The sequence below is a fragment of the Coloeus monedula genome (genome assembly GCF_965178545.1).
Source record: "Coloeus monedula genome assembly, chromosome: 19".
In the NCBI taxonomy this organism is placed as follows: Eukaryota; Metazoa; Chordata; class Aves; order Passeriformes; family Corvidae; genus Coloeus; species Coloeus monedula.
In genome coordinates this window covers 4,672,383-4,700,025 of record NC_138799.1, presented here as the reverse complement: position 1 = coordinate 4,700,025, position 27,643 = coordinate 4,672,383, and the positions used below count along the sequence as shown (strand labels likewise).

Sequence of the window (27,643 nt, the reverse complement as noted above, 5' to 3'; positions counted from 1 at the left end):
TTGCTCCTGGCAGGTCTGACAAGCACTTTGAAGGGGAGAGAACCGCAATACTGCCCACGCTTTTTTAACACTGGCTTCCAGGACGAAGAACATTGTCCAGCACTGGCTCAGAAGAAAGGGGGTGCAGACATCTGCAAGGACTCCACAGCTCCAGTTGATCCATTCAGTACCTGCAGTACAGCATCATGTTACCTCTCCAGGCTGAGGAGGCAGGCTGTGGTCACAGAGAACAGCTGAGATTTGCTTGTGGTACTTTGAAAATGCAGGAAAACCCATCAACAGCTTTGAGACCTCATCCAGTCCTGCACATCCCTCATGGAATTTGGCTTGAAGGTTTAATCCATACTGGATACTGAAGGTGGTCCAAGCACTCTGTGCCGAGGTCTGTTTGCTTGCCTGGTGTTCAAGTCACTGCTGACCCCTTGGCACATTTTAGATATTGGAATGGAAGGTGACAGTGTAGAATAAGGATAAGCAAAACTAAACAACTAAACAATCCCTGTGCTGTTGAAGCAACTGCTTCCAGCAGCTTGTATTTATTCCTCACATCAGCAGACTAGAAAGTGGTGTAGGTTTTACTGGAGTGCGGTTGTCTCATCAAGGGGAAAGATCAGTTTGGGAGTTTATCCTTATATCATCCTGGAGACAAAGCTCTCCACATGCATCTTGTGCTGCTTCCTCAAGTGCCCCCTCCACCCAAAAATTAGTATCACTCAAGAAAGGAGTGATCAGCCAGTCCTACCTTCCCTGTGGAAGAAGGCTGCAAGCTGCCAAGTGAGCCTTGTTACAGCAACAGCCCCACTGAATAGACACAGCAGCTCTTCAGAGGGCACAGGATTCACAGGAAGCACCAAAGCTGAAAAATCTTACACTTTTTATTGCAGGTTCAGTGTTAGTGTTTTGGAGAGCACAGCTGCATTAGAAGCAGATATTGTTCCAACTTCCCTTCCCCACGAGACTGCCACAAATTCATCAGCCCCAGGCAACTCCAAAAATCGTGCCTGGTTTTGCAGTGCAGACAAGTGTTCCAGTGAGGACCAAGACTCTCACGTGACTCGTCACTGAAGAGCAATAATGATCCAAAGCTCGCAAAATGAAAAGGCCAACACATTAACTAGCATTCCTTGCTCTGCTGGGACACACACAGGAGCCTGTTCCCAGCTCCCTGACCCAGGGATGGGAGCAGCCCTGCCAATGGGTTGCCCTAAGCTGTCCTTTTGGGATGTTCTGCTAACTCAGTTTTGATGAAAGTCCCTGCTCTGCTGTGCAGGAGAGGAGAGGCCACTGAGCTGGCACGGAGCTGCTGTTGGCTCAATCCTGCCAGCAGCACAGCCTGAACGTTCCCTTCCGTGCTCTGGGGTGAGACACAGGCAGAAACAACCCCAAAGGCTGCTCTCGCTGCCCACACAGCAATGAGCAGTCTCTGTTCCCTTCTCACAAGCTGACAGCTACTTCTGTTTAGCTTTTCTGTCTGCCCCTACAGGGCAAGAGATAACACACTAAAAAAAAAAAAAAATCATTAAAGGAACTTAAAAATTCAACACCACCTCATTTCTCCATCTCTCTTAATTAAGGTGAAATCCTCCCCATTGCCAGTGGCCCCTTCTATTCACTTGTAAAGTGCTGGTCAGGTTGATTTTTTTTCTATTAGATCTCATGGCTCAAGACCATGAGACTGAAAACCTCAACGCTCCTACAAAAATAAACAGTTGTGATATGCCTATGTTTTATGGTATTGCCTTTCCATGCAGATTTCCTTCTCTTGTGGAATCCAGGACAGGGGCAGGCTCAGGTCTAGTCATCAACAGTGATGTTGCGGAAGAGATAGGCCATGGACTCGCCGTTGTGGATTCGCCGGATGGCTTCCGAGAGGATCAAACTGATATCCACAGTCTTTATCTTGGGGCACTGCAGCTTCTGCACCTCGTGAGGAACAGTGTTGGTCACTACCACCTATGGAGGGCCAGAAAGGAAAGGAAACATTTGTGTGCTGCTGAAACATTCGGCCTCCCGGAGGAGGCATCCCGGACTGGCTCCAGGAGAGGTGTGTACCGCTGTTTCACAGCTCAGGGGGAGAAGTCCTTGCACATTAGGAAAAAAAGATTAAAATAAATGGTCTCCCTTCTGTGACAGTCTGTTGAGGGGACCAGCATAACCAGCACTCTCCAACAGGCTGATGGGTCCATTCAGATCACAGGATCTGCTACTAAGGTTTGAAATCCTGTCCTCTTCATGTACCAGCAGCCCCTGACCAGCTGGGGGAGAGGGGCTGCACAGTGAGATTGCAGCCACACACCCCCAGCTGCAGCAAAGGAAGTGTCCAGGCAGGGATGACTAAAGCTTGCATTAGGGAGAAAACACACTCAGGGAAGCAGATCTGATCTGAGCAAGTATTAATCACCCACACTTTTTTTTTTTTTTTTGTTCCAGTGAAGAACCAGCTAACTGAAAGCACCTGATTAAATGAGTAATTCCAGACGTGAGTTACGTGTGGTGGGAAGGACATCAATTTGTGAGTTTTGGTGCCAGCCCCTCCTCTGCAGTCCAGAGAGCAGACTCACCTCATCAATGGAGGATTCTTCTATGAGACGGGGGGCATCTGCTGACAGGAGCCCATGAGTAGCCATCACAAAAATCTTGTAGGCTCCACGCTCTTTTAGGATCTCTGCAGCAGCTACAAAGCTTTCCACGTCATCGATGATGTCATCCTGAGGAGAAACAAAAATAACATCAGAACCAGAAGTTTACAGAGCCTGCAGGGCAGGAGTGGATCTGCACAGTACTGCAGCTTTGGCCATGCACACAGATGAAAAATAGAATCCCTGTCTACTTCAGCTGTTGCTGAGGACAGCCACGTGCATGACTAATCTGTGAATGCTATTTCCCTGGTTTAATGACCCTTTTGCTAGTGTGGAGAACAAATGCTGTGTCTTGGAAACAGATTCGTCCCTGCACATGCACTCACAGTTTATCATCAGCAAGGTGTATTTTTTCATGGGGTAGGAGCTGCATGTTGATTACTTACACTGCAGCATGGCATAGCAAGTAAGAGAAGCTCAGCAAGTTTTTCGTTTATTTGAGGTTTTTTAACACTTCAGGAGTTTTCTCTGTATGCCCTAGATTTATTCATTATTCATCAGACATCTGACACTTAGAATCAAGGGAGCAAGGAGATTTTAGGGCTTAAAGAGCTGAAGTGTAAAGGGTTTTCAACAGCAAGTTAAAATAACCAAAGCCACCAACACTACTGGAGAAAAGAGTGTCTAACAAACACATTCCCACTCCTATACCAGCCATCCCTCCGACCCTCAGGGATGGAGCAGCTGAAGCAAAGATGCTGTGAGGAAACCACCCCCCACCTGTTCCCCTCACACTCGTACCACAATGATGGCAATTCTTCCTCCAACGTCTCCAACCACAGTTATTGGCGGTTTCTCCTTGGCCATCATCACTAAAGAAGAAGGAAAAAAAGGAGTCCAGGTGAGTTAGGCTTGAGTCCAACCCCAACAGTTCCACCACACAAGAGGCTGAACCATTAAACGTCTTGCATTGATGCAGACACAGACGTGCTTTACATGATCCTGACACCCACCTAAGTGATAAACCCTCATTTAACCATCATTTCCCTCCTCAAATGAACAGCACTGCTGCATAAAGAGGAAATTCTCTGTTTCTGTAGGGATTTTGTACTGACCTCAGAAACAGAAAGCAATTCCAACTCTCTAACAGACCCCTGTGCAAGGAGAGCTACAAAGCAGCATCTGGTTTATGGGCAATATCAGAGACTTTCTTTGTGCTCCAGCACAGGACTTGAAAAAGGGTCCAGTCCATAACTGAGAACAACAAATGGGCTTTTTCAAGCAGCACCTCTCAAAGGGCAGGTGCCTTACAAGGTACAACTTTTCACCTCTTGGGCTCAGTAAATCATCTGCAGGATAAGAGACTTGCACTGCAGCTCAGTTGCTTTCTCACATCACCAAACACAGAAGGGTCTTTGAGAGGGTGTAAGAACCTTAATACCACTTGCTAAGGCAAAGCAAGCTTAAGGAAGTTTGCAGAAGCAAATTTGCTGATTATTTTTTAAGTGGATTAATGGAAAGAGCAGGACAAAATCCAGTTGAAATTCAGTTCAACAAGCTCAGTGCAACCAGCAATTGGATCAAAGGATACACTGACAAGCTGTGCTACCTGACACACAGTGAAGAGATGTGCTGGGAAATAAGGCTCCATTCCCTCCTGACGCTACTTTTGCACTGACAGGTTTCATGCAAAACCACATCCTGCCAAAATTCCAGCAGCATCATAAAAATACCAGAGCTCTGAACTAGGACGCCCTGAGAGTATCCAGATATAACACAGCCTTCAGACTTACACCAAACAGCAACCAGCCTCCAGTACAGGCCAGGGACTTGCTGTCCATCTGCCAAACTTCTCATTTGCCATGGAGTGCTGGTACAAAAACTTCCAGCAGGGAAAGGACATTGTGGTGGGCAGACGTATCAATAGGTGACAATCTGGGCTGATCTAACCACTGAAGCCAAGAGGCACATCCAACATTTCCTAACACTTACCTGGCCCACCTCCACACCCCACACCCCTATTTTATGCTCTCCACAGTGAGTGCAAAGTGTCCTACCAAGGCACTTGGTGCCCCTCCTCTTGTAAGCTCAGGTCTTGCCAGGATTCTGGCCACAGAGGCTTCTCAAGGGCCTCAAGGAGTTCAGACACAGCAAGATTTTTCTCCTTTAGGATAATCCACTTCAATGTAATACCTGAGCAGCAGAACACAAGCCACTGACCACCAGAAGCCTGTCTGAATATTGATCTCTGCTCTCCTCATCAAAAAAGTCTTACATTAAACTCCCCATCCTGCACAGCAGGATGATCCAGTACTATTCCCATATCTCATGGGTGCCTGGGAATGCTTAGAGTGCAAGCTCAGCCGGGTGAATGAGTCACACTGAGGGATATGACGAAAGCAATTGTAAGGACCACAACTTCAAAGATTCTTGTATAGAGCTGTTCACATCCATGACCTGCTCCACAGGCTGGTTTTCCATAAACCTACCAAAACTGTATAAAAGGTGTCCCGTAATTCTGTTTTGACCAAAGTCCCATCACTCATTGCCAGGTTTTGCAGTTAAAGTCACAGCTACCTTGGACTGAAGAGTTAATCAACAGCTCTTCATGGCACAGATTCCTCAGCCTCCCTTGCATGGTTATTTCTGAGTTCTCCTATCAAATGCAAAGTCACGTCTAAATCCTGAAGGAAAAATATTCTTATGAGAAGGAAGATTATTTGTAATAAATGAAGATTAAGCACCCCGAGAGATAAGCAGATCATAAATTTCAATTACAGGCACTACCGACCTGCTTAGATTAGTTATGAGTTTACTATCTAGTCTGGACAGTAATAGAGCTCCTGGTGGGAGCTGTGAAGTGTCAAAAGGATTCCACCTGGCTGCCATCCCATCCTCCATGTGTATCCACAGATGAGTGCCATCTCTGTTTACAACAGCCAGGTCAGGGGAAATTTTTCTATGCAAACAGAACAGGCCTGGGGAGCTGAAATTCAGCACTATTTTACTCACAGAGACATGGAGTTTCAGCAAATCAGTATCCTTCTACTCCATGAAGGAAGCAGACACATTTCTTGCTATGCTTAAAGGCTAACATGGCAACCAGCAACATTAGCAGTGCTTTGCATCTCTGTCTGTTTTTTAAAAGCTGTTATTTCAATTTTGGTTTATTTTTAAAGAATGGTAGGCAACGTGTCGACCTACCCGGATCTTAAAGAGATGTTCTCCCTTTTCCTTGTTCAATTTTCTCTGCAAAAAAAAGAAAAAAAAATTGCAAGCCAAAGATCTACCCACAACCACATCAAATCTCAACTGCTCCAAGGTGATGAGAGTCTACACAAGGGTTAGTGCAGCCAGTTTCTTCTTCAAAATCTTTGGACATACCAAGATGTGCAAGTCAGAACTGCTATGAGGAGGTGCCTTGCAAAATGATTCAAATAATAAAGAGTATTTTCCTCCCAGACACAAAACCTCTATGTTTGTAGACAGAAGAGGGTAACAGAAATAAGCCACGGTGGTACTTTTGCCTGGTGTAACCTCTTGGATCATGTACAAGTTTAGGGTAAAGAGTTGCTGACTTTTTCTGGAGAGTAAGAAAAGATGTTTGTGGTATCTGTAGTTTCTGGAGGAGGAAAAATAAAAGAGAAAAAACTAGACCAACCACCATTTTTTAATAAAACGAGAATATCAAAGAACACTTTCATTTGAATGTGCATAATATACACCAAAGTACCACGTTAAAGGCAAGATCACTAAGGCACTAAGAAGCAGCATTCCCAGGTGTGCAAACATGTTGCTTTAATTAAGTGGCCAAAAAAGGGCTAAGAAACACTAAAATAAATTGTTTGGGGTTGACAGTGTGAATTAAAGTGACAATCACCAAGAATATAATGCTGCATTTACAACAGAGCCTGGGAGCAAAAGGCTGCTCAAGAATGAACTGTTTTGTGTAGATAGCCTTGGAAGGACAGAAAACATCCCTGTGCCCAGCCTAAACACAGGCAAGATGGGGGTAGGGAAGTAGGAACAGACCTATGATCACTCCAGTTTTTCCCCCAAACTCCCTTTGTGGCAGTTTGCTGGGCTCTGGGATTCAAGCAAACCATTAGCTCTGTATAAAGTACTGAATTCCAAAGCCACTGAAATGATTTAACAGATGGTGCCCCACTCTTTTTCTCAAGGAAACATGCAAAGAGTCCACACACATTTGTTAAGGCACAGCCCCGAGCCAGCTGCAAGCTCTGAGACACAAAAGCACACAATCAAAGGGAATATCCTTGGAGTTATGTCCTGTCTCCAAGGCTCTGATTTCAGGGGTGCAGTGACGTGGGCTCTTGCTGCCTCTTTAGCGCAGCATTTTAAGTGCAATTAGAAGCACCTCTGGCATTTTTCTGTTGTGGCTCCCTACAAATCAGAATATCACATCAGGCCACGCTCACAGGACAATAAATAAGCCATTACACTGCCTAGCACTCATTAATTAGAGGCACATGATCCCTGCTAGAACAGGGAGAGAAGGTGCATGCCAGGACGCAGGAGCCCGGCCAATTCACCAGGAAGCCCATGGAGAATGGCACAAAGCACGAGCCATCGCTGTGGGGCTCTGGGGCTGCTCCCAGACACAGGTTTCACCTCTCTCCTGGCTCTAACACAACTGCCTGGAGCCTCAATTGCCGAGTCTGGGATGCTCCACACTGATCTGGTTGTAGCCCAGAGTGGGATGTTCCATGAGAAGTCTCAGCTGCTTCCCAGGAACATCCCCAACCTTCTACCTGCCAGGCCCAGGTTTGGTTGCTGAGCCAGGCAGACTCACAGACCCGTTCTGTTTTGACCATTGGAGGGTTTGGGGACAGTTTTGGTGTAAGGAACATTCAGATCTGAGCAGCAGCACGTGTCTGACCTTTCACAACCAACCACACAGCTGAACCCTGCTACACTCTGCCCTCAGAGCTTTCACCACCAGGAAGGGAGAGCTGAATGAGAGTTTGGAATGATGTGACATTTGAGGTGGGAAGATGCTTTTCAAATGACTGAATTGGACAAGAAATGAGGCATAGCAGAGAGGGTCAGTACAGACACTCACAGCATTGCCATCCCAGCTGCACTTTCACCTCTGTCTGGCAGAGACTGTGACACAACCAGGATGCACAGACTGCTTTTAGACACAGATAACCTCAGAATTCTGCATCTCCAGAACCCAGCTCACTCAAAACCAGTTATCTCTCAGGTCAGAAAACTGCAGAGAAAAACAACTTCTATTGAGACTTTCGGACAAGTTTGCCCCACAATCCAACCCATAACAGAGAGCTGCCAAGGCCACAGCTCGACTTTTACACTGTGCCTTACGCATGCAGGGATGTAAGGTCATTGGTCAAGTGCTGAGTTTGTGCAGCAGGAGACAAAATAAGAAAGTGGTGATACACAGCAAATTAGTTTGTGTTTGGATAACTGAGGACTGAAAACAATTTTCCACTGAATTCATAATTAAACTGGACAAGGGCACATGCCTGTATGAGAAACCATTTACAGGGTTCTCCAGCAGCACAACCTTCCACAGCTGAGATTCTTTGAAGTGACACGGCTGGAAATAAAAATACATCAATTCCTCTGTAGCAGACAAATGTCAGCTACTGGTATTCTGGAGGACAGCATCCTCTTCAGAATAAGAGGGGAAGGAGAAGGTGAAGAATAACCATGCAAATTCCTGCTTTCTTGGAAGGACATGAAAAAAATCCCCTTGGTCAGAAGGAGAACAATAAAGTTCCAAACTTCACTGCCAAACCCCACCTGCCCCCCAAGGCCCAAGAGAAGTTTCACCAGTAACAAAAGCACTGTTTAACTGATTGTATTCCAGTGAGGCACAACTGGGGTGATGTAAAATGCCTGCAGTCTTCCTTGCCTCCCCTCTACAAGCTGCCCACAAACTGGTTGGATGTTCTCCCTAAATTTCCAAAGATGAGATGATTATCCGCAGCCCAAACCACTGCTGGTGTTGCCACACACAGCAGCTCACAGCCTTTCCCACGGGCCCTTCTGAGCCACCTTCCCGCTCCCAATTTCTGCCCTACCACCACCTGCCTAGAAAGCTAAAATCCTCCCAAAAGGGAGCTGGATTTTCATTGTACTGTTGTTATTTGACTGCTGCAGGGATACAAACAATCCCGAGGATGGCACTTCCCAGAAGAAAAGCTTCCTCTTTTTCTTTTGTTCTCTGCTCCCAAATCAATCGCAAGAACTCTGGAAGCAGATCAACAATGCTCTTGGAGAAGCTATTCACCCCAGCCACACAAACCTCAAAACCTTGTCAAAACAGACACTGGAATATGATCACCTGGGTGCCAAGATGAAGGAAATTTCCAGCACTAACAAAGGTTGCAGAGAAGGGAAGACAAAGACCAGCGCTCCCCTCCTGAGTGGAGCCAACAGCCTGTCTCAGTGGTTGTTATCTCATTGCTTACACTTTTACATCTCCCTTGTTTCATGAGCTCAGTGAATTGCTGTAAAAGCACCACTTCATCAGAGGTTTGTCAGTCTAACACTACGGAGCAGGCACAGCCAAGGAGAAGAATACTGATGTTCTGCATGGCCAGAAGGAGTTAAATAAAAACCTTCCCCTGTGACTTCTCCTACAATGCACTGATATCAACCTTTCCATGAAAAAAAATTCCACTGGTCCAACTGCCTTTAGGTTGGTTACACCCACACAGATAAATCAACAAAAATTTCCCACCAAACTTTTCTCTTTTTTCCCCCCAAAGGTAAGCAGAGAAACTTGATCTTACATGGCAGCTCCAGGCCAGGATGCACAGTTGCATTTTTGAGCATTGGAGGGGAGTGACGCCCGTCATCCATGTCCTGCTCTGTGCACTGAGCCTCTCCATGGATCACTGCCAGCCCCAGGCGCAGCCTCTCGGCGTAAGACTGAGCCCTGCAAGACAACAGCAGCCTCTCAGGAAGGTGCTGGGCTGATGCAGCTCCACAGCCCACTACAGCAAGTCTCTCCCAGGCCAACAGCAAGCAAAGGCTGCACCTCTGTGGCTGTTCCTCTGCGTAACTCTTCATTCCTCATTAGTATCCCAAAGCCCACTCTACCCCTTGGCTGCCCCCCCGCCCCTACTCCTGTGTTCTTCCATATGCGAAATACTTTCTGAGATGATCAGGCACTGCTGAAACTCCAGCAGCAAGTCTGACCTGAGGTGAACCATCTCACTGAGACCTCCAGAGTTTACTCCCATGGGGGTGGGAATAAAAAGTTCAGCTGCCTATCTGCACCACATCCATCCCATTTCCAGCCACAAAGGAATTATGACCAGATTGTCAATCCATCTGCCACCCTCCCATACTTTCCCTGGTATATTTTCCACCAGCTCAGGTATTTTCCAAGTAACTTTTAACCAGCCAGCAAAGCATCCATTTACCTTTTAGCAGCACCAGGAGATTTGGCTACAATAACTGCGTTTCTGTAATCTGGAATCTGGATGTGATAAAAAGTTAATTAATTTAAAAAAGACCTTCTTGCTAGGGAGTAACTGGTTTGACACATGGCTGAATAATTTCACCCATCCTCCTCCCCAGAACCAAATTTTCATTCTGTGACAAGAAACTAGAGGCAACTGCACTTGCTTTCAACATCAGTATTTGTGTATTCTGCAAAGGTGGGAATGTTCACTATGTTTAACTCTCCCCATATGGGGAAGCCTTGCTCTCACCACGTGGGAATAAATCATCATCTTTTGCACATGGAGAATAAAACCTCCCTGCCCTGCTCCCAGCCCTGCTGCGCTCAGCATTCCTACACTCAGCCCAAGACAAAGCCTATCAATAATTCAGAGCAGTCAGAAATCCAGCACAGCACAAAGGGAGAGGGGAGGCAGTTTAACAGGATTTCAGAGGTGATCAGAGGCAGGAGTACAAGTAGCATCTCTCAAATGGCACTAACTCCACAGAGAGCAAGCTCCTCTCCTGCTTGTGCTGCAGTTCAGTTTCTATCCAATCACAGAAGTGTAACATCTTTCCATGAAACATGGAAATAGGTATCCCTTGAGAAAGAATGCATTAACAGAAGGATTGACCTAGACTGACACCACCACCTCTATTTAAGCAGGGGCCCAATGCTGCCCTCACATTAAAATGAGTTCAGACAAGTTGATATATATAGAACTAGAGTAACCTCACTTCTTCCTGTATATACTGAAGCAAGAAAGGGGATGCTCTCAGGTTGTCTACTGGAAAGCTGAAGAAGCCTTGGATTTCCTTTTGATGAAGGTCCATAGTGATAATGTGTGTTAAACCTAAAGGGGAAAAAAGACAACAATTTATTGAAAATATTCCCACATGGCTGGAGTTCCTTCAATACCTCCTTTTTCCAGACTGTTTTAGCTATTATTCAGGCTATTATGCCATGTCATAAAATAATCATAAACAGATTAACGCAAAGTTCCACAGACATAATGAGAAACAGGCACGTGATGCCACAGCACTGGCCTGACCCTGTATTTCACTATAACATTTCTAGGCCACTTCCCCAGGTGCAAGTTACAAAGCACCACAAGAAAGCTGAAGAAAATTAATTCCCTCAATGTGGCTCAAGATCTCAGCTGCACATCCCCACCTCAAACAGGAGAATGGAAGGACAGATGACCTTTGGGATGCCCAGCAGAACCAAGCCCGCCGTGCTGCTGCTCCCTGGGACACTCACCTGCCTTGGCGAGCATTGAAGCCAGCAGCTTGCAGACTATGGAGCCCCTCTTCCTCATTTTGCTCTGTTTGCTGTAGGGGAAGTAGGGGATGACCCCAATGATGTTCCTGGCACAGGAAGTCTTCAGTGCATAGGCCATGATCAGCAGCTCCATGACAGCAGTATTCACATCTCTAGGAGATATGAACACAATTCCAAATATTAGCAGGTGTTTTTCCATTGCAATTCCTTTTCCATTTATACCCAGACCACCCTCACCGAAATTCCAAGCAAGTACTGCTACATCTCAGGCTAATGTATGCCAGACCCAGATAGCAGCCACGCAGCTCCTTCCATCACGCCACAACAAATTACAGTCAACTCTTACACACACAGGACACGATGCCAGCACTCAAGAGCTGTGGACTGGAATTTGATTTTATATCCTAACAGAAGGTGTATGATGATTTCCCTCCATCATCAGACAAAAAAAAAAAGCTTTGTAGAGAATTTACTTTGGAACAAATGTCACTTGATACGGTGTAATTTAAAATAAAATAGTCTTTTAAAGAAGCAGCACACATGCAGCCAACACAACCTCATCCACACTGGATTTCTTAGGGTATTTTCCTCTTAAACAGTGTAAGGCAGGTTATTTCTTCTGCCTTAAGAAATACTGCATTTGGAGGAGTGCAAACTCCAGACATGGCACTTTGGTGGAGGTCAGCATCTCCACACTCTTTAGCTTATCTAGAGCGGGAAGGAAAAACAGCACAGGAAATGCTAAAGGACTGTTTCTTGAAAGAAAAACAACAAAACAAAAAAGCAGCGTAGGCAGAGGAATCACAGAATAGGCTGAGTTCGAAGGGACCCATCAGGATCATCAAGTACAACTCCTGGTCCTGCACAGGACACCCCAACAATCCCACCTGTCCCTGAGAGTGTTGCCCAAATGCTTATTGAGCTCAGACAGGTTTGGTGCTGTGACCACTTCCTTGGGGAGCCTGTTCCAGTGCTCAACCACCCTCTGGGTGAAAAATCTTTTCCTGATAGCCAACCTAAATCTCCCCTGACTCAGCTTCATGCTGTTTCCTCGAGTCCCATCACTGGTCATGAGACTGAAACATCCCATTTACAGTTTGCTTCCCCACAATGACTGGAGTGGCCCGGTAGGAGTGTACTGATTTGCACTTCAATTAATTTTGGGAATTGGGAAAAAGCCAAGCCCTTAGTTCCCCTTTAGTTCCTTAAGACCAACACCAAGAGACACTGTCTGCATTGTCACAGACTGACTCAAGAACTTTTGGGAACTGGAGAACCTGTGCTTCAGATGGCAGGACAGGCACTCCTGCAACACAGACCCCCTTGCCTGGGGGTTTCCAGCATGGACAGCCCTCATTGACACACCATGGCCCCAGTCCAGTCAGGAGGGCAGTGCTGTAGTGGCTCAGCTGTTCAGCCCATGGTGACAGGACAGGGGCTGACTGGGCCATCTTTCCACACAGCAGCAGAGGAGCAAACAGCACAGAGCGGCCTAAAGCTCTGCAGAGCTTTCTGGACATTACCCAGACATTGCTCAGGCCCTGTTTTCCTCCTGAGACAGCCACTAGAGACAGCTTCTCCAACTGCTCACAGACATGACCCGTGACAAACCTCTGACCATTTCCATTTCCCCACTGCTCTCCCTTCCTTTGGAAATTAACCTCCACTTGTGCCTCTTCTTTTGTGAGGCTCTAGGGTCTCTGTTGTCCTGCTGGCCCAGCCAGCCCCGCACACACAATGCCATTTACACACAAGAAAGCTTTGTTGGCTCTGGAGCACCCAGCCAAGAATTACATAAAACACAGCCCCCTGCCACACAGAACAACAAGCAAACAAAGAACTGTTTCTTTCCTTTGGAGATTTAGCTGTGCCAGTGGGGCTGTGAGAGAAGAAAAAGATGCTACTATCAGTGTCATATAAAAACAAAGTGGTCAAACTGCAGCCTATTTAAAGTTCATCTGAGAAATTCAGTACTTTTCATCATTATTTTTCAACTTACTCTTTGAAAATACACACATATTCACGTGGAAAGCAGGTAGAGAACAAGACTGGGACTTCAAAAGGCACCAGCAGTCCTGGTGATGCTGCAGGACACCAGTAGCCATATTGATGGAGAAGTTATTCAAGGAGGTACTTCTCCCAGTATTCAAGCAGGATCCCAAGCTGGGCTCTGGGAAGCTCCTGCAGACCAGCTGGCACAGGTACTAGGCAGAAGTGGATGTGTCTGTCCCTCCAGCAGGGCCCAGGGTGGGTGGGCTGAGATGGCTTCATGCTGAGCCATCACTGATCTGCTCTTCTGCAAGGGGCACTGACCCCAACCAAGGGTAGCAGTTGGGGAAAATGACATTGGTGGGGGAAGCCCAGCCCCAGCATCTCTAAAACAGGTACCCAAGGCAGCATCCCAGTCTCCTTGCTGCCCTCCCCATCTCTGGCCTTGAAGTGATGCTCAGTCAGTTACTGCTGGGAGGCCTGAGCCAAGACCTCACACAGGGGCTGGCAGCTCATTACCAGGACACTCAGAGACAGCTCAGCTATCCCCCACACCCTGCTTACCACCCCAGAGCCTCCCTTGCAGCTCCTTATCCCTGCCTGGGCCATCCCTGCACACCCCTGCTCTCAAGGCTGAGCAAACACCTTATGTGACACTGTCCATGGACTTTGCAACAATCAGCACCAACACTCAGCACTAAAAAGGCTCCTTTTGCCTTTAAGGGTATCACAAAACCACCAACTCGTTTGTTTTTCTACCATCTAAACATGAGCTATTTGATTTTCCCTCCCACGAATGCCAGTCCACACACGAGTCTTGGATGGTACCTGTCCTTGGCACCATTTTTTTTGGTTGTGCTACAGCTTTTAGGACAGAGAGCCTATATCAAATACTCAGGTCTTTTTGTTCTCTCTGTGCATTTAAGATGCAGACTGTGAATTCACACTGCAGCATAACAAGGTTGTTTCCCTCTATACTAACAAGTCCTAATATTTTCTTTTCAAACCACTACTGAGTGTGGGAGTCCTACTCTTAGATTATTCCACACAGTTGTTGTTCTGACTTTCCTGAAAAGCTCCCTGAAACCCACTGCAAAACTGAGATGTCCTTGAACCTGTCCTCTCTAGCAATGCAGCAAGGCACAGCTGCAGTTTAGGAATGAAAGATGACTTGGCTGCACAACACTGGCTCCTCATCTGGAGGGCCTTGAACATTTTGGCTAAAAAAGACCCATTTCTTGGCCCAAAACACTGAATTCAGTTAATGGAAAAACAAGGGAATCAACAAGTTAAATGCAAGGGGAGGTTTTCCCCTCCCAAAACTGTTCCTGTCCCTAATGCCCTGAGTTACCTCTCTCTGAACACTTGATCTGTTTCATGTTTACTCAGCTCTCAGTTACAAGTTATTTCGGAGAACTCCCTCACAAGGGACAACAGAATGACACCATTCACCCGAAACATAATCCTACAGCAGGGCATTTTCATCTTGCAGAGATTTAGTTGCTCCCTGAGGGAGGAAACACTTGGGGCATCTCTCTGGAGAGAGATGAGCCCTAAGAAAATATTTCTGCCTGCAAGAGGAATTCCAGAAGTGAGTAAGCTGGTCTAGTAGTCCTCCTGATTTCTTTACAACAGGCCAAGCATTTCATGGAGGAAATGAACTTGAATTCTCAGTGGGCTCCACTTCTTTGGCAAGCAAGGCAAAATACTGTGTCTAGGAAATTCAGCTCCCCGCTACTTTTGAGCTACAATTGAGCTCTGCTACTTATTTCTTCTTGTGATCTCCAAAATCTGAGCAGAATTTGGTAACTTGGAAAAAGCTACCAGAGCAGGAACATCCTTGTTTTGCTAATATCAGTATCTCATCTCTGAAAACAGCACCTCCCCTACTCACAGTAGGTCAATTTGCAGTTATCATTTAAGTGCAGGCTCCCTTCCCACCACCCTAGTGCTATCCCATTACTCTTCCTGAGCCAGCAAGGAGCAAAGTTCCTGGGGTTACAGACGGTTTTTTTCACCCCCTGGTTACTTGCAGCACTTTTCTTACTCCAAGCCTAGAAGAGCCCAAAACAAAACCCAAAAAGGCCCACCATCACCAAGAACCATAAAAATACATTAGAGAAGCTATGGGTTCCCACCTGAGCTCAGTTTCACATCACTACAGTAAAAGAGGAAGAGTAATCCAGCCTGTAAAAAAAGCAGCAGCTGCTGTTTGCTGCTGGCTCTGCTGCTTGGTGGTTGGGAGGCAGAGGAAATCATCCCACCTGGGATGAAAATGCCAGTCAGAAATCACCAAACAGCTGAAAGGCCACCAACGCACAGAGACCAGGGATGTTTCAGTGGAAACCATCAGTCACTCCTGTTCCTGCCTCAAGTGACACATTCCAGCTATTTGATGGGAAGCATCTCAGTGTTGCAATCAATCCCCTGGGAATGTTAACAGCTTAACACTACTTGGGGCCTTACATCTAAGTCAGAGCAATGACAACACTGCAAGAGTTCCACTGGTTATTGTGTGGTTAACAGTGAGCAAACCACTGAACCCTCTGCTGATCCAGGTACTCAAACACATCCCAGGTGCAAAACCGAGCCCCGAGTGCCTCACCTGGGGATTGTCTGTATGATGAAGATATCCTGTCCCCGGACAGACTCTTTTATTTCAACTCTTGTTTCTGAAAAGGATGGAAAACAAAGTCAGTTTTGTTTCCAAACACCAGGTTGACAGTGACAACACACCATGTTTTAGCAGCAACCTTGACCCCTGGTCAGGGCAGATGAGGACTTGCTCCCTTGCCCTTTGTGCACATACATACACAGATGAGCCAAGTGGATTTTCCAAAGGCTGGTCCGGGTAGAGCTGGCATGACATGCCAGTGGGTTAGCTGTATTTACAAAGCAAAAAGGCTGAATAGCTGTTTATTTTTTTCTTTAGAATTTTAGAATTTAGAAATTAGAATTTTAGAATTTAGAATTGTAAAATTTAGAAGACAATCTACCTAACTCTCAATGAGAAATCCATTTCACGCCTCCATGGAGTGCTGAGAGCTGTCAACAGTACATTCATTAGTGAGCAATTAACCACCCAAGGCGGAACAACCTTCAGTACTTCCAAGAAGGTAACTCAGCACTTTTTGCACTTTGCTCTTTCACAGCTTACATGGGATCAGCTCCATGCTGGCTGGAGAGCTCAAGGCAACACCAGCAGCTCCGAGTTCAGAGCAAGAACTCCCCAATTTCACTATTAAGGTCAAGACATTTCCACACTGACACAGGCTGGAAGTCTGGGTCTCTGCTGAGCACCAGTCCAACAGTCCCTGACTCAAACACAGAAGTTGAGCCCCAAGCACCTCTGCAAAGCCAAAGCAATGACTCCAGGTTTCCCACGGTGCCTGCCTTAGCCACTCACTTCCCACACAGTCATGAGCTAGAGGGCAGGGATAAGGAAAAGGAGAGCAACAGCTCCTCAGCTATGGAATTCCAAGTCTAATTGCCCTGCCCTGGCAGTAACCCTACAGGACTCTGCTGAGAGCAGACTGATCTGCTGTGCAGTGATGAAAAATTAATTCAAACCTCGTAGCAAGCAACCTGATTTAAAACCAACCCCAAAGGGCAGTGAGCTCTCCCTGGCAGGAACGCACCAGCCAGCCCAACCATAACCACAGCAGCTCTCCCACTGTGAGGCCCATTCAGGCTGCAAGAGTAGCAGCACTGCTACAAATCCTCCACCCCTTCCTCTAGCCTGTAGCAGCTCTCTGGTTCTGCTCTCCCTTGCAAACAAGGCAATAGAGGTCTTGAAACAGTAAAAGACCCTTGACCACACAACTCTGCTGGTCAATATCTTTATGTTTTAGCCCAGCATCTGAAAATGGACACTTGCAGAGTGTTAACTTCCTTAAAAACAAAAGCAACCTCCAAGAGGCATTTTCCCCAGCACAGCCATGAATTTGCACTTTTAAAAGCAAGGGCAGCTGTAAATTCTGTGTGGCAGGGAAGGGCTGAAAGAAAGGGATAATTTAAAAGTTCACAATGCAGACACTGAAAAAGCAGGGCATTACTTTTAAACCTGGAGATGTTTTGCTCAGCATAGGAGCATAAAAGATTTGGCAGCAGCTTAAACCTGAGGCAGGACCCTAGAGGAGAGTTTGCAGATGGGCAAGCAAACAAGATAACAAGGGAAAACAAGGAACATGTTTAATTGCCTTGTCCAAGGCCAGCCATGGAGGTTTAGCACTGCCAGGAGCAGCAGTAACATCACAGCTGAATCACTGCGCTTCTTAAGACAGGTCTGGCCAATGGAGTTACCCAGCATTTCTAAGATGACCTCAAAACAGCTGCAAATAATAGAGATTTCTCTTACCTCCATTGGTTTCCTGGTACACCACAGATTTCCCCAGCTCAGCACCGAGACGCCTGGAGAGAAAAAAAGGACATTAGAAATGAAGGAACCCAGCAGTTCATGCTGCAGAGCAGGGACTGGACCACGTTGCACACCACCAAAACACAGCACCACCCAAGAGGGAGCTGAGTGAGCCAGCCAGGCTGCAGAACTACAACCTCCCCTTCTCTGGGGGTCTCCTTCCCTCCGATGTCCCTGAGAGGGACCTGGGACACAGCACTCTGCAGCAGGTCACTGCTGTACCCAAAGCCTGTACGACTGAGCACAGGCTGTGACTCCCGATGGCAAAGGACACCTTGCCAGCCTGTGCAATGCCCCCTTGGGCAGGTCTGACATGCAACTAGAGCTGAATGATTTACTCAGACTCAACTAATGGCACCTGAGTCACTTTTTTTGACTCCCACCTCTTTTCCTTCTTTTTTTCCTCCTTGAACATTCTTTCTGAAATAACTCAACTGATTAATGAGATTTTAACTTCAGTTTCATTTTTTCAAATTACTCGTTCCTCTTCTCAAATATCAAATCTACAACACTCACCACAACAAAGATTAGTCACCTTCCTTCTCTTTTCAATTTCTTTCTTGCAAAACAAAGACTCACTTTGAAGAGCATTTTAAAAGGCTCCAAAATGCAGACTTTTCCCTCAGGTGACACTTCAGCATTTAACTGCACTGACAAGTAATCCATTAGTAAGTACTTAAAGGCATTTGTGCTTTGACCCAGAGCCTCAGCTGTGAAACCCTGCAGAAGTGAGATGCTTGGGCCAAGTGAGATGGAGCCATTGGCAATTCCCTCCTCTCCCAGGATCTGCTTGGCGGCCATGGCCACACAATGAATTAGGAAACAGTTTATGCCTGAAGAATACCTTTGATCACCACGTTGATTATGGCAGCAGTTTCCTGTCTGCACTTGTACTGTATTTACCTGAATATGTGCCAAAATTCTGCAGATCAGGACTAACCCTAAATTAAAAAGAGCCCACATCTGCTGCTGGTTTTTTTCCTGGTCTACAGCCTTCAGCAGTCGGTCTCTCTCCACCTCCTTACCCACTAACTCAGCCTTGCACTTCAATTGTCACAAAGATCCGTGCTTTCAGAAGTGAAAGAGCAACACAGCCTGACCCTGGCACGCTTCTGTCCCATCAGCTCAGCTGTGAGCCAAAGCTGGAGGTCCCAGCTAGAAGCTGGCCTGGAGAGTGTGCCTGGGACAGCTGAGGTAACAGACACTCGGATGCCATGGCATCTGTTTGCTCAGCTGGCTCCAAAGCACGTCTCTGGCACACACACCCTCCCCACCGTGTGTCTGGCAGCACGTTTTGCAATGGCTGGGCCAGTGACTAAAGTGCCACCTCAAGAGCTGTACGTGCCAGACTGTCACCAGCTCTGCTCAGGTACCAACGGCAGCATCACCCTGCAGCCCAGGCCAGACAAGTCTCACACATCTCTAACTGGGCTCCTCTCAGCCCAGCTGGGTTAAAATTTGCAACTGCAATGCAAAGGCATCCTCAGTACCTTCAGTATCTTCAAAAAGAGCTGGCAGCTGGTCAAGTAAAGGCAATCCTGGGCACCTCAGGGACAGACCCACAGTAGAGATGAGATTTGCAGGTGGGATCCTGCTGTCCTGACGAGGATAGCCTGGCATTTGCAACCACCAAGTCCTAATCACTGCTATGGCATCCAAGTCCAAACAAGCTCAGAAACATACACACACACACGCTCACCCTAGATCAGTGTGTGGTGGGAAATGTTTAATGACTCACACTTGTTCCTCCACAACTGCATGGCAAGTCTTGCAAGCTCCCTTTGGAGGCACGTGCGCCCTGACTTCACTGCAGACAGCACAATCCTACCTCAGCACAGGGAAAAAAAATCCAGTGGAGAGACTGTGCAAGTGGTCTTAGTCAGCCCTGAATCTCATGGCAGGAAAGAAAGCTTCAAAACCAGTCCAGCCAGACTCATCTCATCAAAACACCCCTTGGAACGTGGCACTTTCAGTGCTAAGTGGTGGCAAACAAAACCAGATTTGTGGTGCTCAAAAGGAAAGGGTCTCACATTGTTCTAGGGGAGGTTTAGATTGGATATTAGGAAATATTTCTTCCCTGAAAGGGTTGTCAAGCCTTGGAACATGCTGCCCATGGAAGTGGTGGAGTCACCATCTGTGGAGGGATTTAAAAGACATGTAGATGTGGTCTAGTGGTGGCTTTGGCAGAGCTGTGCTCAGTCTTAAAGGTCTTTTCCAATTTCATGATTCCATAATGTAGCCAGCAGAAACCAGAGCCCAGTGCTCTCCTACTCGCTGTACAGCAGCAATGCAGTTTCTGTGCTGCTGAAACAAGAAATCAGAAAGGCAAGTTTGCTCCCCCATGGCAAGAGGGACACTAAAACAGCTTGGCTTGGGGCACTAAAACAGCTCAGTTGTCAAACCTGGGTGCAGGGAGCAGCAGAAGAGACAGGACACAGATGACAACTTAGAGGAATGAGTGGCTCTGGTCAGACAATAAATCCCAGTTCTGCTCCAACTGTTGACTGCAAGTAAACAAGAGCAGTGGATGTGAGATAAAACTGCCCATGAAAGACCCAGACCAGCCCTGCCTGCAGCGCTCCAGAGTCCCAGGAGCCTTAGGCACAGCAGGATCCACAGGCAGCTCCCCCAGAGCAGCTGAGGTATGTGCACCCCCAGGGGCACACCTTGCACCAAATCCCTTCCTGGAGGCTTTGGTTAGACAAGATACCAGCCAGGGAAGGAGTCTGATAAACCTTGACTGAATGAAGGACAATAAAGAGGGGACTGTTGGTGCAATTCCTGCTGTAAAGCACCAGATTCCAGAGGACTTTTATCAAAAGGGATATTTGCATGGAAGTCAAGGGCAGGGCACAGCCTTATCGACCACACAGCCTGGCAGCAGCCATAGAGTTCAAAGATAAATTTCCCCTTCCTATTACCCTTCCCTTGTGTTCTCTTCCATCCTGACTCTTTTCTCTCTAAATCCTCTCCATCCTGAAGCTCCCAACTGGTTGTTGCTTTAGGGGATAGAGGAATCGAATTGACAGCAAGAACTGTTTTCACCCAGCTCCAGGACTAACAGCATAATCCCATGAACCTGAGCTACCACAGTTCTGATCACTTGTCTGCAGACACAGGCAGACCTACACTAGGACAGAGAAGGTGCCACTGCAGGAACCCAGACCACACACCCAGCAGAGATAAAGCTGCTTCTGGGAAAAAAAACATTTCAGGTCCTGCAGATAAATCACATCTCCAAGCAAAATGAGCTGCTATCCTCACACCAGTTCCATCACTAAAGCAACTCCTCTGGGGCATGACAGCATCTAAGAGAAAAAAACCCCTCTTTATGGCTTTAAAAATCCTACTCAGAGCAACTGGCCAGTAAAAATTCCTATTGATCTGGAATCTTTCTGTAAACACTTCCCAGGAAGGATGATCTAACTTTCTGCAGTCTCAAAACATGCCAAGAGGATATTAAGCCCTGAATACAAAAGTGTTTATAAAACCTGTCTCAAATTCACATCTAAATGCGAACAGCTCAGGAGTCCTATAAACCTATAGTTTAATGAGGAAGTGACACACTGCAGTATTTTAGGAAACGCTGTGAGGCTCTATCAGATTGTACTTTAAAATGCTCCACTAAAGACAGTCAAAAACCACTGCACCAGGCTCTCGAGACAAAGGACAGCCAAAGAGACTCCATGTTCAGCTGAATCAAATTTCAAGGGGCAAATGTACTCGCAGTATTTTGTGCCACAAGAGCCTGTTTCAGTGTCACTGAGAAGTGCCCTCAGCCCAGGCTGTGTTTCCTTCTCCCCCTCTGTGACCAGAATCCAAGACATTTGTCAGGTTATCTCCGTAGGGAGCTTCCGGCCAGCTCACAGTGCAAACATGCAATTTGAAGAGAAATCTGCACACAAAGCTCTTAATGATGATATTTTATTTTGGCAATAATCCTCTTCATTATAAACACTTTCCCTGGTCTCAGCTCTGCAAACTCCCAACTCTCCCCACATCTACAGACTCCAGGAACCAGTATAGACTCAGAAAGAGCTGGAGCAGATGACAGAGGGTTTGTGCTGTGCCTGACTGTGGCCAAATCAAGCCACAGCCTGACTCTGAATTGCTTTTCAAACTTTAGTAAATCTTTAAATGAAGATCAGTCATGGTCCAGCCAGCACAATGGCAGCTCTGCAGTGCACTTCCTAATCCCCCAGTACAAGAACAGCCAGGAAAGGGAAAGGGAATGGCAGCTTCCTGGATACAATCTGTTCAGATATCCTTAAAACTATCTGAGCTCTCCTTTGCCTCTCTCCATCCACCCAGCATGACTGGGTATTTGAAGAACAGTCCCTATTGCTCATCTGCTACTGGAATCACTTGTTCCAGCCACACCAAAGCCATGCAGCCCAACTACCAGCAAATACCAGGCAGATTTTCCTCTACTCCTACCAGCCCATTCCTGGTGAAGGAACTTCCCCTAAAGCTGTGCTGGCCAGCACAGGAAGCTCCACATGAGCCCAGCCTGCTCAGCCACGTTCTGTGCTCCATTTAAACTGCACAGAGATGCTCTGACTCCCCTCTGCCCACCCTCTCATGTGCTGGCAAGATGACCTAAAGAGTACATTTCCTGCCAGAAATCCTCCTTCAGCTGAGGGAGGCTGCTGCAAGTCCTCTGAATGTATTGTCTCCCCCCAAAGCAGGGCTCACGTCCCACCCAGTCACAGAAAACACCACCCTGGGTTTAGCGTTGTAACCCAGCTCCCTGCAGCCAGAGGTCACAACACAAATCCCCATGTTTTCCTAATTCCATGTTGTTTAGGCTCATGGCAATGCTTTATCTTCAGATCACCAGCATTTTCCATGCTGCAAACTGAGTGAATCTCTGGAATACTCACATTCACAGTTGGCAGTGAGACAGTATCACATCCCACATCGCGGAGCTGCAGGAGCACTGGGGAGGCATTAGCAAGATTCAATCACCAACCCCCTCCAACCCAAACACATAAGCAGTGAGTAGAATGTAATATTTGTGCCTTCTGAGCTGGGCACTGCAATCAGAGGGAGATCTAAATGCATCTCTTGGACTAAAGATCAAAAAGACTTCCTAGACCTCCCTCCCCCCAGCAGCACACAGGCACATTAGGGACCAGCACTGGTCACAGAAATGATCTTTCTCCCCTGCAAATGCAGCTTGTAATCAGGTGCCAAGTGTCCTAATTACAGCAGGAGTTTTCTTTCCATCACAGAAAGAATTTAAAATAATCATCCCTCTCAATTTATAAGAGAAAAGTAAATATATGGGTTTATTTACATTTCAGTGGTGCTGAATCTAAGGAACATCTTCATTATTTCAAGTTTCACAAGGTACTCACTATCCATCTTCTCTCCCTGGCAGTCACTACCATCAACTAAAGCTCTGACAACCTGAAGTGAAAGTAAGACTGGCCATTAGTCACTGTTCCATAGCCAGAGAATGCTCAAGGGGAACTGTGAAGATCAGAACTGTGCCAGAGGTGATGCTCAGAGCCTGAAACGAAAGCAGCTCTGGAAGTTTTGAAGTAAACAAAGTGAGGAGATAAATCAGGTGTCTGAGAGCTGGTCAGTGTCACACTGCTCCTCTCAGGACTTGAGATTCTAAAAACGAGAAGTCAGGACTACTCAAGTAGAGATCTTAAGCTCAATACCTACAGGTAAAGAACAGAGCCCAGATGGACAGGTGTCTCAAGGAGCCCTACTCCTAATATTGTGCGCTGTTTTAAAGTTCTTTTACTACTTTTACTCAAGGTCATAAAAAAACTTTAAAAAGAACGCACAATATTAGAGGACAGACTCACCCTTGTAAGATCGCTCCAACTCTATTTAAAGGTGCAACTGACCTCCCCAGCAAAGAACAGGCTGGGATGTGAAACAGGGGGAAAGGCAGCAGCCACGCATCTTTTGCAACCTGAAAGAACAAGGGATGTGTTACAGAGTTGAAACAGCCCTCGAGCTCCTAAGGGAAGGCAGTGCAAAACCACTGCACTAGATGCTGAAAACCCCTTTAATTTTGGGAGACTTTTTACTGTGGGCAAATCTGTCCCGTGAACGGTTCCAGATTTTGCACCCACAACAAAGATAAACGTCCTTAAGCCTCAGTTAAGCAGAAGCTGTGTATCACAGGGCTGTGCTCGTGCCACCACCGGAGCATCCAACATCCCACCAATGGCAGAGCCAAGGGAAAAACCCCACATCGCCCCTATTAGAAATTTATTTGGTGACAGATCAAAGAGGGAGCCAGGAGGTCACTTTGGATCCAGATCCTGCTTCTTTCACCCCCCCCAGAGCATCCCTGGGATAACATCAGCACGTCATCCCATCCAGCGCCATGGCCTGGGGAAGCCTCTCCCTGTCTCTTCTCATTTCATCTTTAAAAAGCAGGGAGTTATTTTTAAGACAAAGAGCAAGAAATAAGGATTGCCTGTTTGCTCCTTCAGTCCTGAGAACTCAGAGCTCGTCCCCAGGGGAATTCTGTTGTGCTGTGTTGACGCAACACAACAAGCCCTGTAAAACCCTGTCCCATCTGTTGCAGCAAAACTTACTTTTTCATAGAGAGATACATTAGTTTCAGAGTTCAGTGATGGGAAAGTGATGCAGAACTGACCAAATATAGCAAGAATACATGAGCAAAAAAAAAAAAGAAAACCTTTCCACTCCCAAACATAAGGCTTTTCCTCCTAGCCTCACACTTAAAGAAGTCCATCACTATTATCCTACACACCTCCCAGTCAAACAGCCAAGTTAGCTCCATGGAGATAATCTGTGCTAAGGATTGAACACAGTGTTTATTAAGCGAGCGGGACGAATAGCAAAGCGTTCTCACAGTTTAAGGTGGCAGCACACCTGTACTTAAGTCCTGTTTCCAATTTAAGCATGCCCTTGGAGATGGGAATGGGACAGCAGCCATCTAGCAAGGATAACTGGGATGCTGTCAGCTGCAGCAGGCAAACAAGCACTGAGACCCCTCGATTTTGGGAGCAGCTGCCTATGAACTGTAGCTGAGAAACAGCAGAAAGAAAATCCAAGTCCTGTTCTAAGATGACAGCCCAATGCACAGATGTCCTTCTCAGAATAGTCCCTTCGGCTGGAACTGCCCCAGTTTGAACCAAACTCATTCGACCTCAAAGTTCAAGTGCTGGGGGAAACTCAGAGCTCTCTGCACCAAGAACCCCATTTTGGAGGCAGCTGTCACACCCCTCACTCAGCAGGACCCAGCGCATCCGTCCCGGACAAGACAAGGTCAAACTCTGCCTAAACTGATGGACTGAAGAAAAAAGGGGCAGACTTTTACCCTGAACCAAACAGCACAAGCTGCCCAGCTCTCCCACCTCTCCAAACTCCACTCTGGTGGATCAGTGCAAGCTGCTGTGCCGAGGTGCGCATGGACACTTCCCGTGCCCCAGGCACCGAAGCTGCTGAGAAAACAAGGTCAGGAGCCGGAGAAAGTTTTGAGCATCTTCCAAACCTGCTAAAAACGCTTTTCTGAGGTTTGCCCAGACACGTTTCACCTCCTCCCTCCCCAAAAGTAACAGCCTTTGCTGCAGCCCAGCCTTTCCAGCAGTGAAATGGATGTCTAAGAAGGAAGAAAGCGGCGGGTTCATTTCATCGCTGGGTCAGGCAGAGCTGGTGAAGATTCCCAGTGCAAAATCTCCCCAAAGGTGTTCGCAGGAGACGCCTTGGGAAGGCGGGGGGATGCCAGAAGCTTCTCCAGCCGCTCGGGAGGGCTTCTGCCTGCGCCGGGGAGCGATGGAGGAGAAAGAAACTTGAAAGAGAAAGCAACTTACTCCGTGATCTTCTTCGCCAGCTCGGTGGAGGCTGCGGTGGAGTTGGCCGAGAAGACCCGGTAGCCACTTCTGGCCGCGTTCATCGCCAAAGAGTCATGCAACCCCCGTGGAGCTCGAAAGTGAGAAAAAACAGATTTATAAGGCAACAACAGCTTCCGTGGCATCCTTTTCTTTCCTCTCCGCCGCGATCACCGCCCCTTAAGGGGTGGGGAGGAGGAGGGGGAAGAGGAGGGTGGGGTCCCTTCCGCTACCTATGGACTTGCTGGTCCATTCCTGCGGCAAAGTATGAAAGGGAGGGTGGAAATTATGATTATTAAAATAAAATGGAGCAGCAGCTGCCTTGGGGAGTAGAAGGGTAGACAGGCAGCGGGTAACCCCAGTCCACCCCACGTTCACGCAGTGGCCCCTCATGCACCAGGGGAGGGATGACCCCAAAATTAGGGGGGTAGCAGGGTGGCGAGGGGCTCTCTTGGTTGGAGAAGGTACGGGTGAGCTGAAGGAGGAAGGTTGGGGGGGTTCCTTGTGATGCAGCAGGGCGGGACCGGGGTCTCCGTGGCGGGGTAGGGAGTCCCCGTGAAGAGGGAGATCTTTGGGGGAGGACGGTCCCATCCCGCTCCCCTCACCCAGCCGAGCGAGTTCCGCCACCCGGCCAGAGCGCCTCTCCCTCCGCCGCCATCTTCTCGGCGGGAAGAGCCCGCCCCCGCCGCCATCTTAGGTGAGGGCACCGCAGCCGTGCTCCCCCCTCACGGCGTCCCCTCACCGCCTGCCCGAACAGCGCCAGTACCTCGGGAGGAAAGCGGCAGAAACGTCCCTCCCGGGGGGAATAAACGCAGTTCCTGCTGCCCGAGGGCGGCCCGCAGCGCGGCCGCCTCCCGCTTCTGCCCGGCGGTGCGAGGCACGGGTTGAACGCGGCGGCTGAAGTGCCCGTGCCTAAGATGGCGGCGGGGGAAACGGAAGCGCGGCGGCGGCGGCGGCGCTCGGGCCCCGCTCTGTGGCGGGGGCGGCGGGAGGAGTCGCCCGGCCTGGCCCGCGGCTCCCGCACCTTGTTCCCCAAGGAACGCTCCCTGCCCGGCGCTCCGCTGCCTGCTCCGGAATGGGGACAAAGTTCCTCGTGGGTACAGGCAGTAAATGGCTTAGTTAAACAGGAAAGTGCAGCTCCAACCCATCTGGCAGATTCCGTGCTCTAGAGTGTGCTTATATATAACGTCTGTACGTCTATTAATATATTAATGCATATATTATTATGTAAATAATATACGCGGTTTATATATGAAATACATAACGTATATAAAATATTAAATCTATAACATACACATATAAAATGCATTTTTTATGAAAGTGTATAGTAATTATACATAAAATGTATATTATATGCTATATATGTTATATGCATAGAATGTATATATATATATATATATAAGGAGGAGGTGAAACTTGACTGAACATATGTACATTTTGTTGTAATTTTTTTATATATATACACAATATACATCTTGGCCTTGGCAGCTGGGAAAATGAGGGGAGCTGACAGCACTGTTGGGATCCATCCTCTGTGGTCAGGATGGCTCAGAGCATCCCACAGTGCAGCAGAAATGATGATATATGACAGAAATTATGTATCACAGGGAAGGCAAACTGCATTAATTTAATCACCAGCATTGCCCCACATCACTTGGTTCACCCTGGAGGGGGAGGTTTTTCCTGGCACTTCTCTAAGTCGCTGTGCAATACCATAGTCCCTTGGCCTGTGGCCTCCCAGCTGGGAGTAAGGGAGGAAGAGGCCTGGTGGGCTTCGTTCAGGACATGAAGGAGGTTCCCCTTCGTGACCCAGTGGCTTTCCAGCTGCTCTGGCACGTGATGGCCACGGTGCCTCCAGCAGTGACTCCCTGTCACAGACATTCCGTGCTCAGCTGGGAGCTGCAGTGCTGCCATCAGTTCCCTTGCGCTGACACTTCATTAAAGGTTGTCTCTCTTCAACACCCTCAATGCAAACAAGACAGAATTGTCCACGTCCCCTCTGTATGCCACCACTGCCCAAGCACCAGGATGGAGAGTTCTGTCTCTCCCCACCACACCTGCTGACACCTTACCTTTCCCTGCAGTTCCAGCCCCACATTCTCCTGCTGTGCCT

The 27,643-nt window shown here is 47.5% G+C and overlaps 1 protein-coding gene across 4 annotated transcripts; it reads right to left on the bottom strand.

Moving 5' to 3' along the window:
- Positions 1 to 445: 445 nt before the first annotated feature.
- On the bottom strand, positions 446 to 26,437 carry PRPSAP1 (phosphoribosyl pyrophosphate synthetase associated protein 1; the record flags this gene model as incomplete). 4 transcript variants are annotated; one of them, XM_082293836.1, is made up of 11 exons in its annotated part: positions 446 to 1,953; positions 2,562 to 2,708; positions 3,381 to 3,451; positions 9,362 to 9,507; positions 9,998 to 10,053; positions 10,755 to 10,870; positions 11,278 to 11,450; positions 15,893 to 15,959; positions 17,645 to 17,697; positions 25,513 to 25,624; positions 26,297 to 26,437. In XM_082293836.1, the coding sequence occupies 10 exons, from the start codon at positions 25,593 to 25,595 to the stop codon at positions 1,795 to 1,797; spliced, it is 1,071 nt and encodes a 356-aa protein (XP_082149962.1). In that variant the 3' UTR covers positions 446 to 1,794. The 4 variants fall into 4 exon arrangements, with proteins under 4 accessions (XP_082149962.1, XP_082149961.1, XP_082149959.1 ...); XM_082293835.1 differs by lacking the exon at positions 26,297 to 26,437 and adding an exon at positions 26,136 to 26,180; XM_082293833.1 differs by lacking the exon at positions 26,297 to 26,437 and adding an exon at positions 25,764 to 26,026.
- Between the last annotated feature and the right edge of the window lie 1,206 nt (positions 26,438 to 27,643).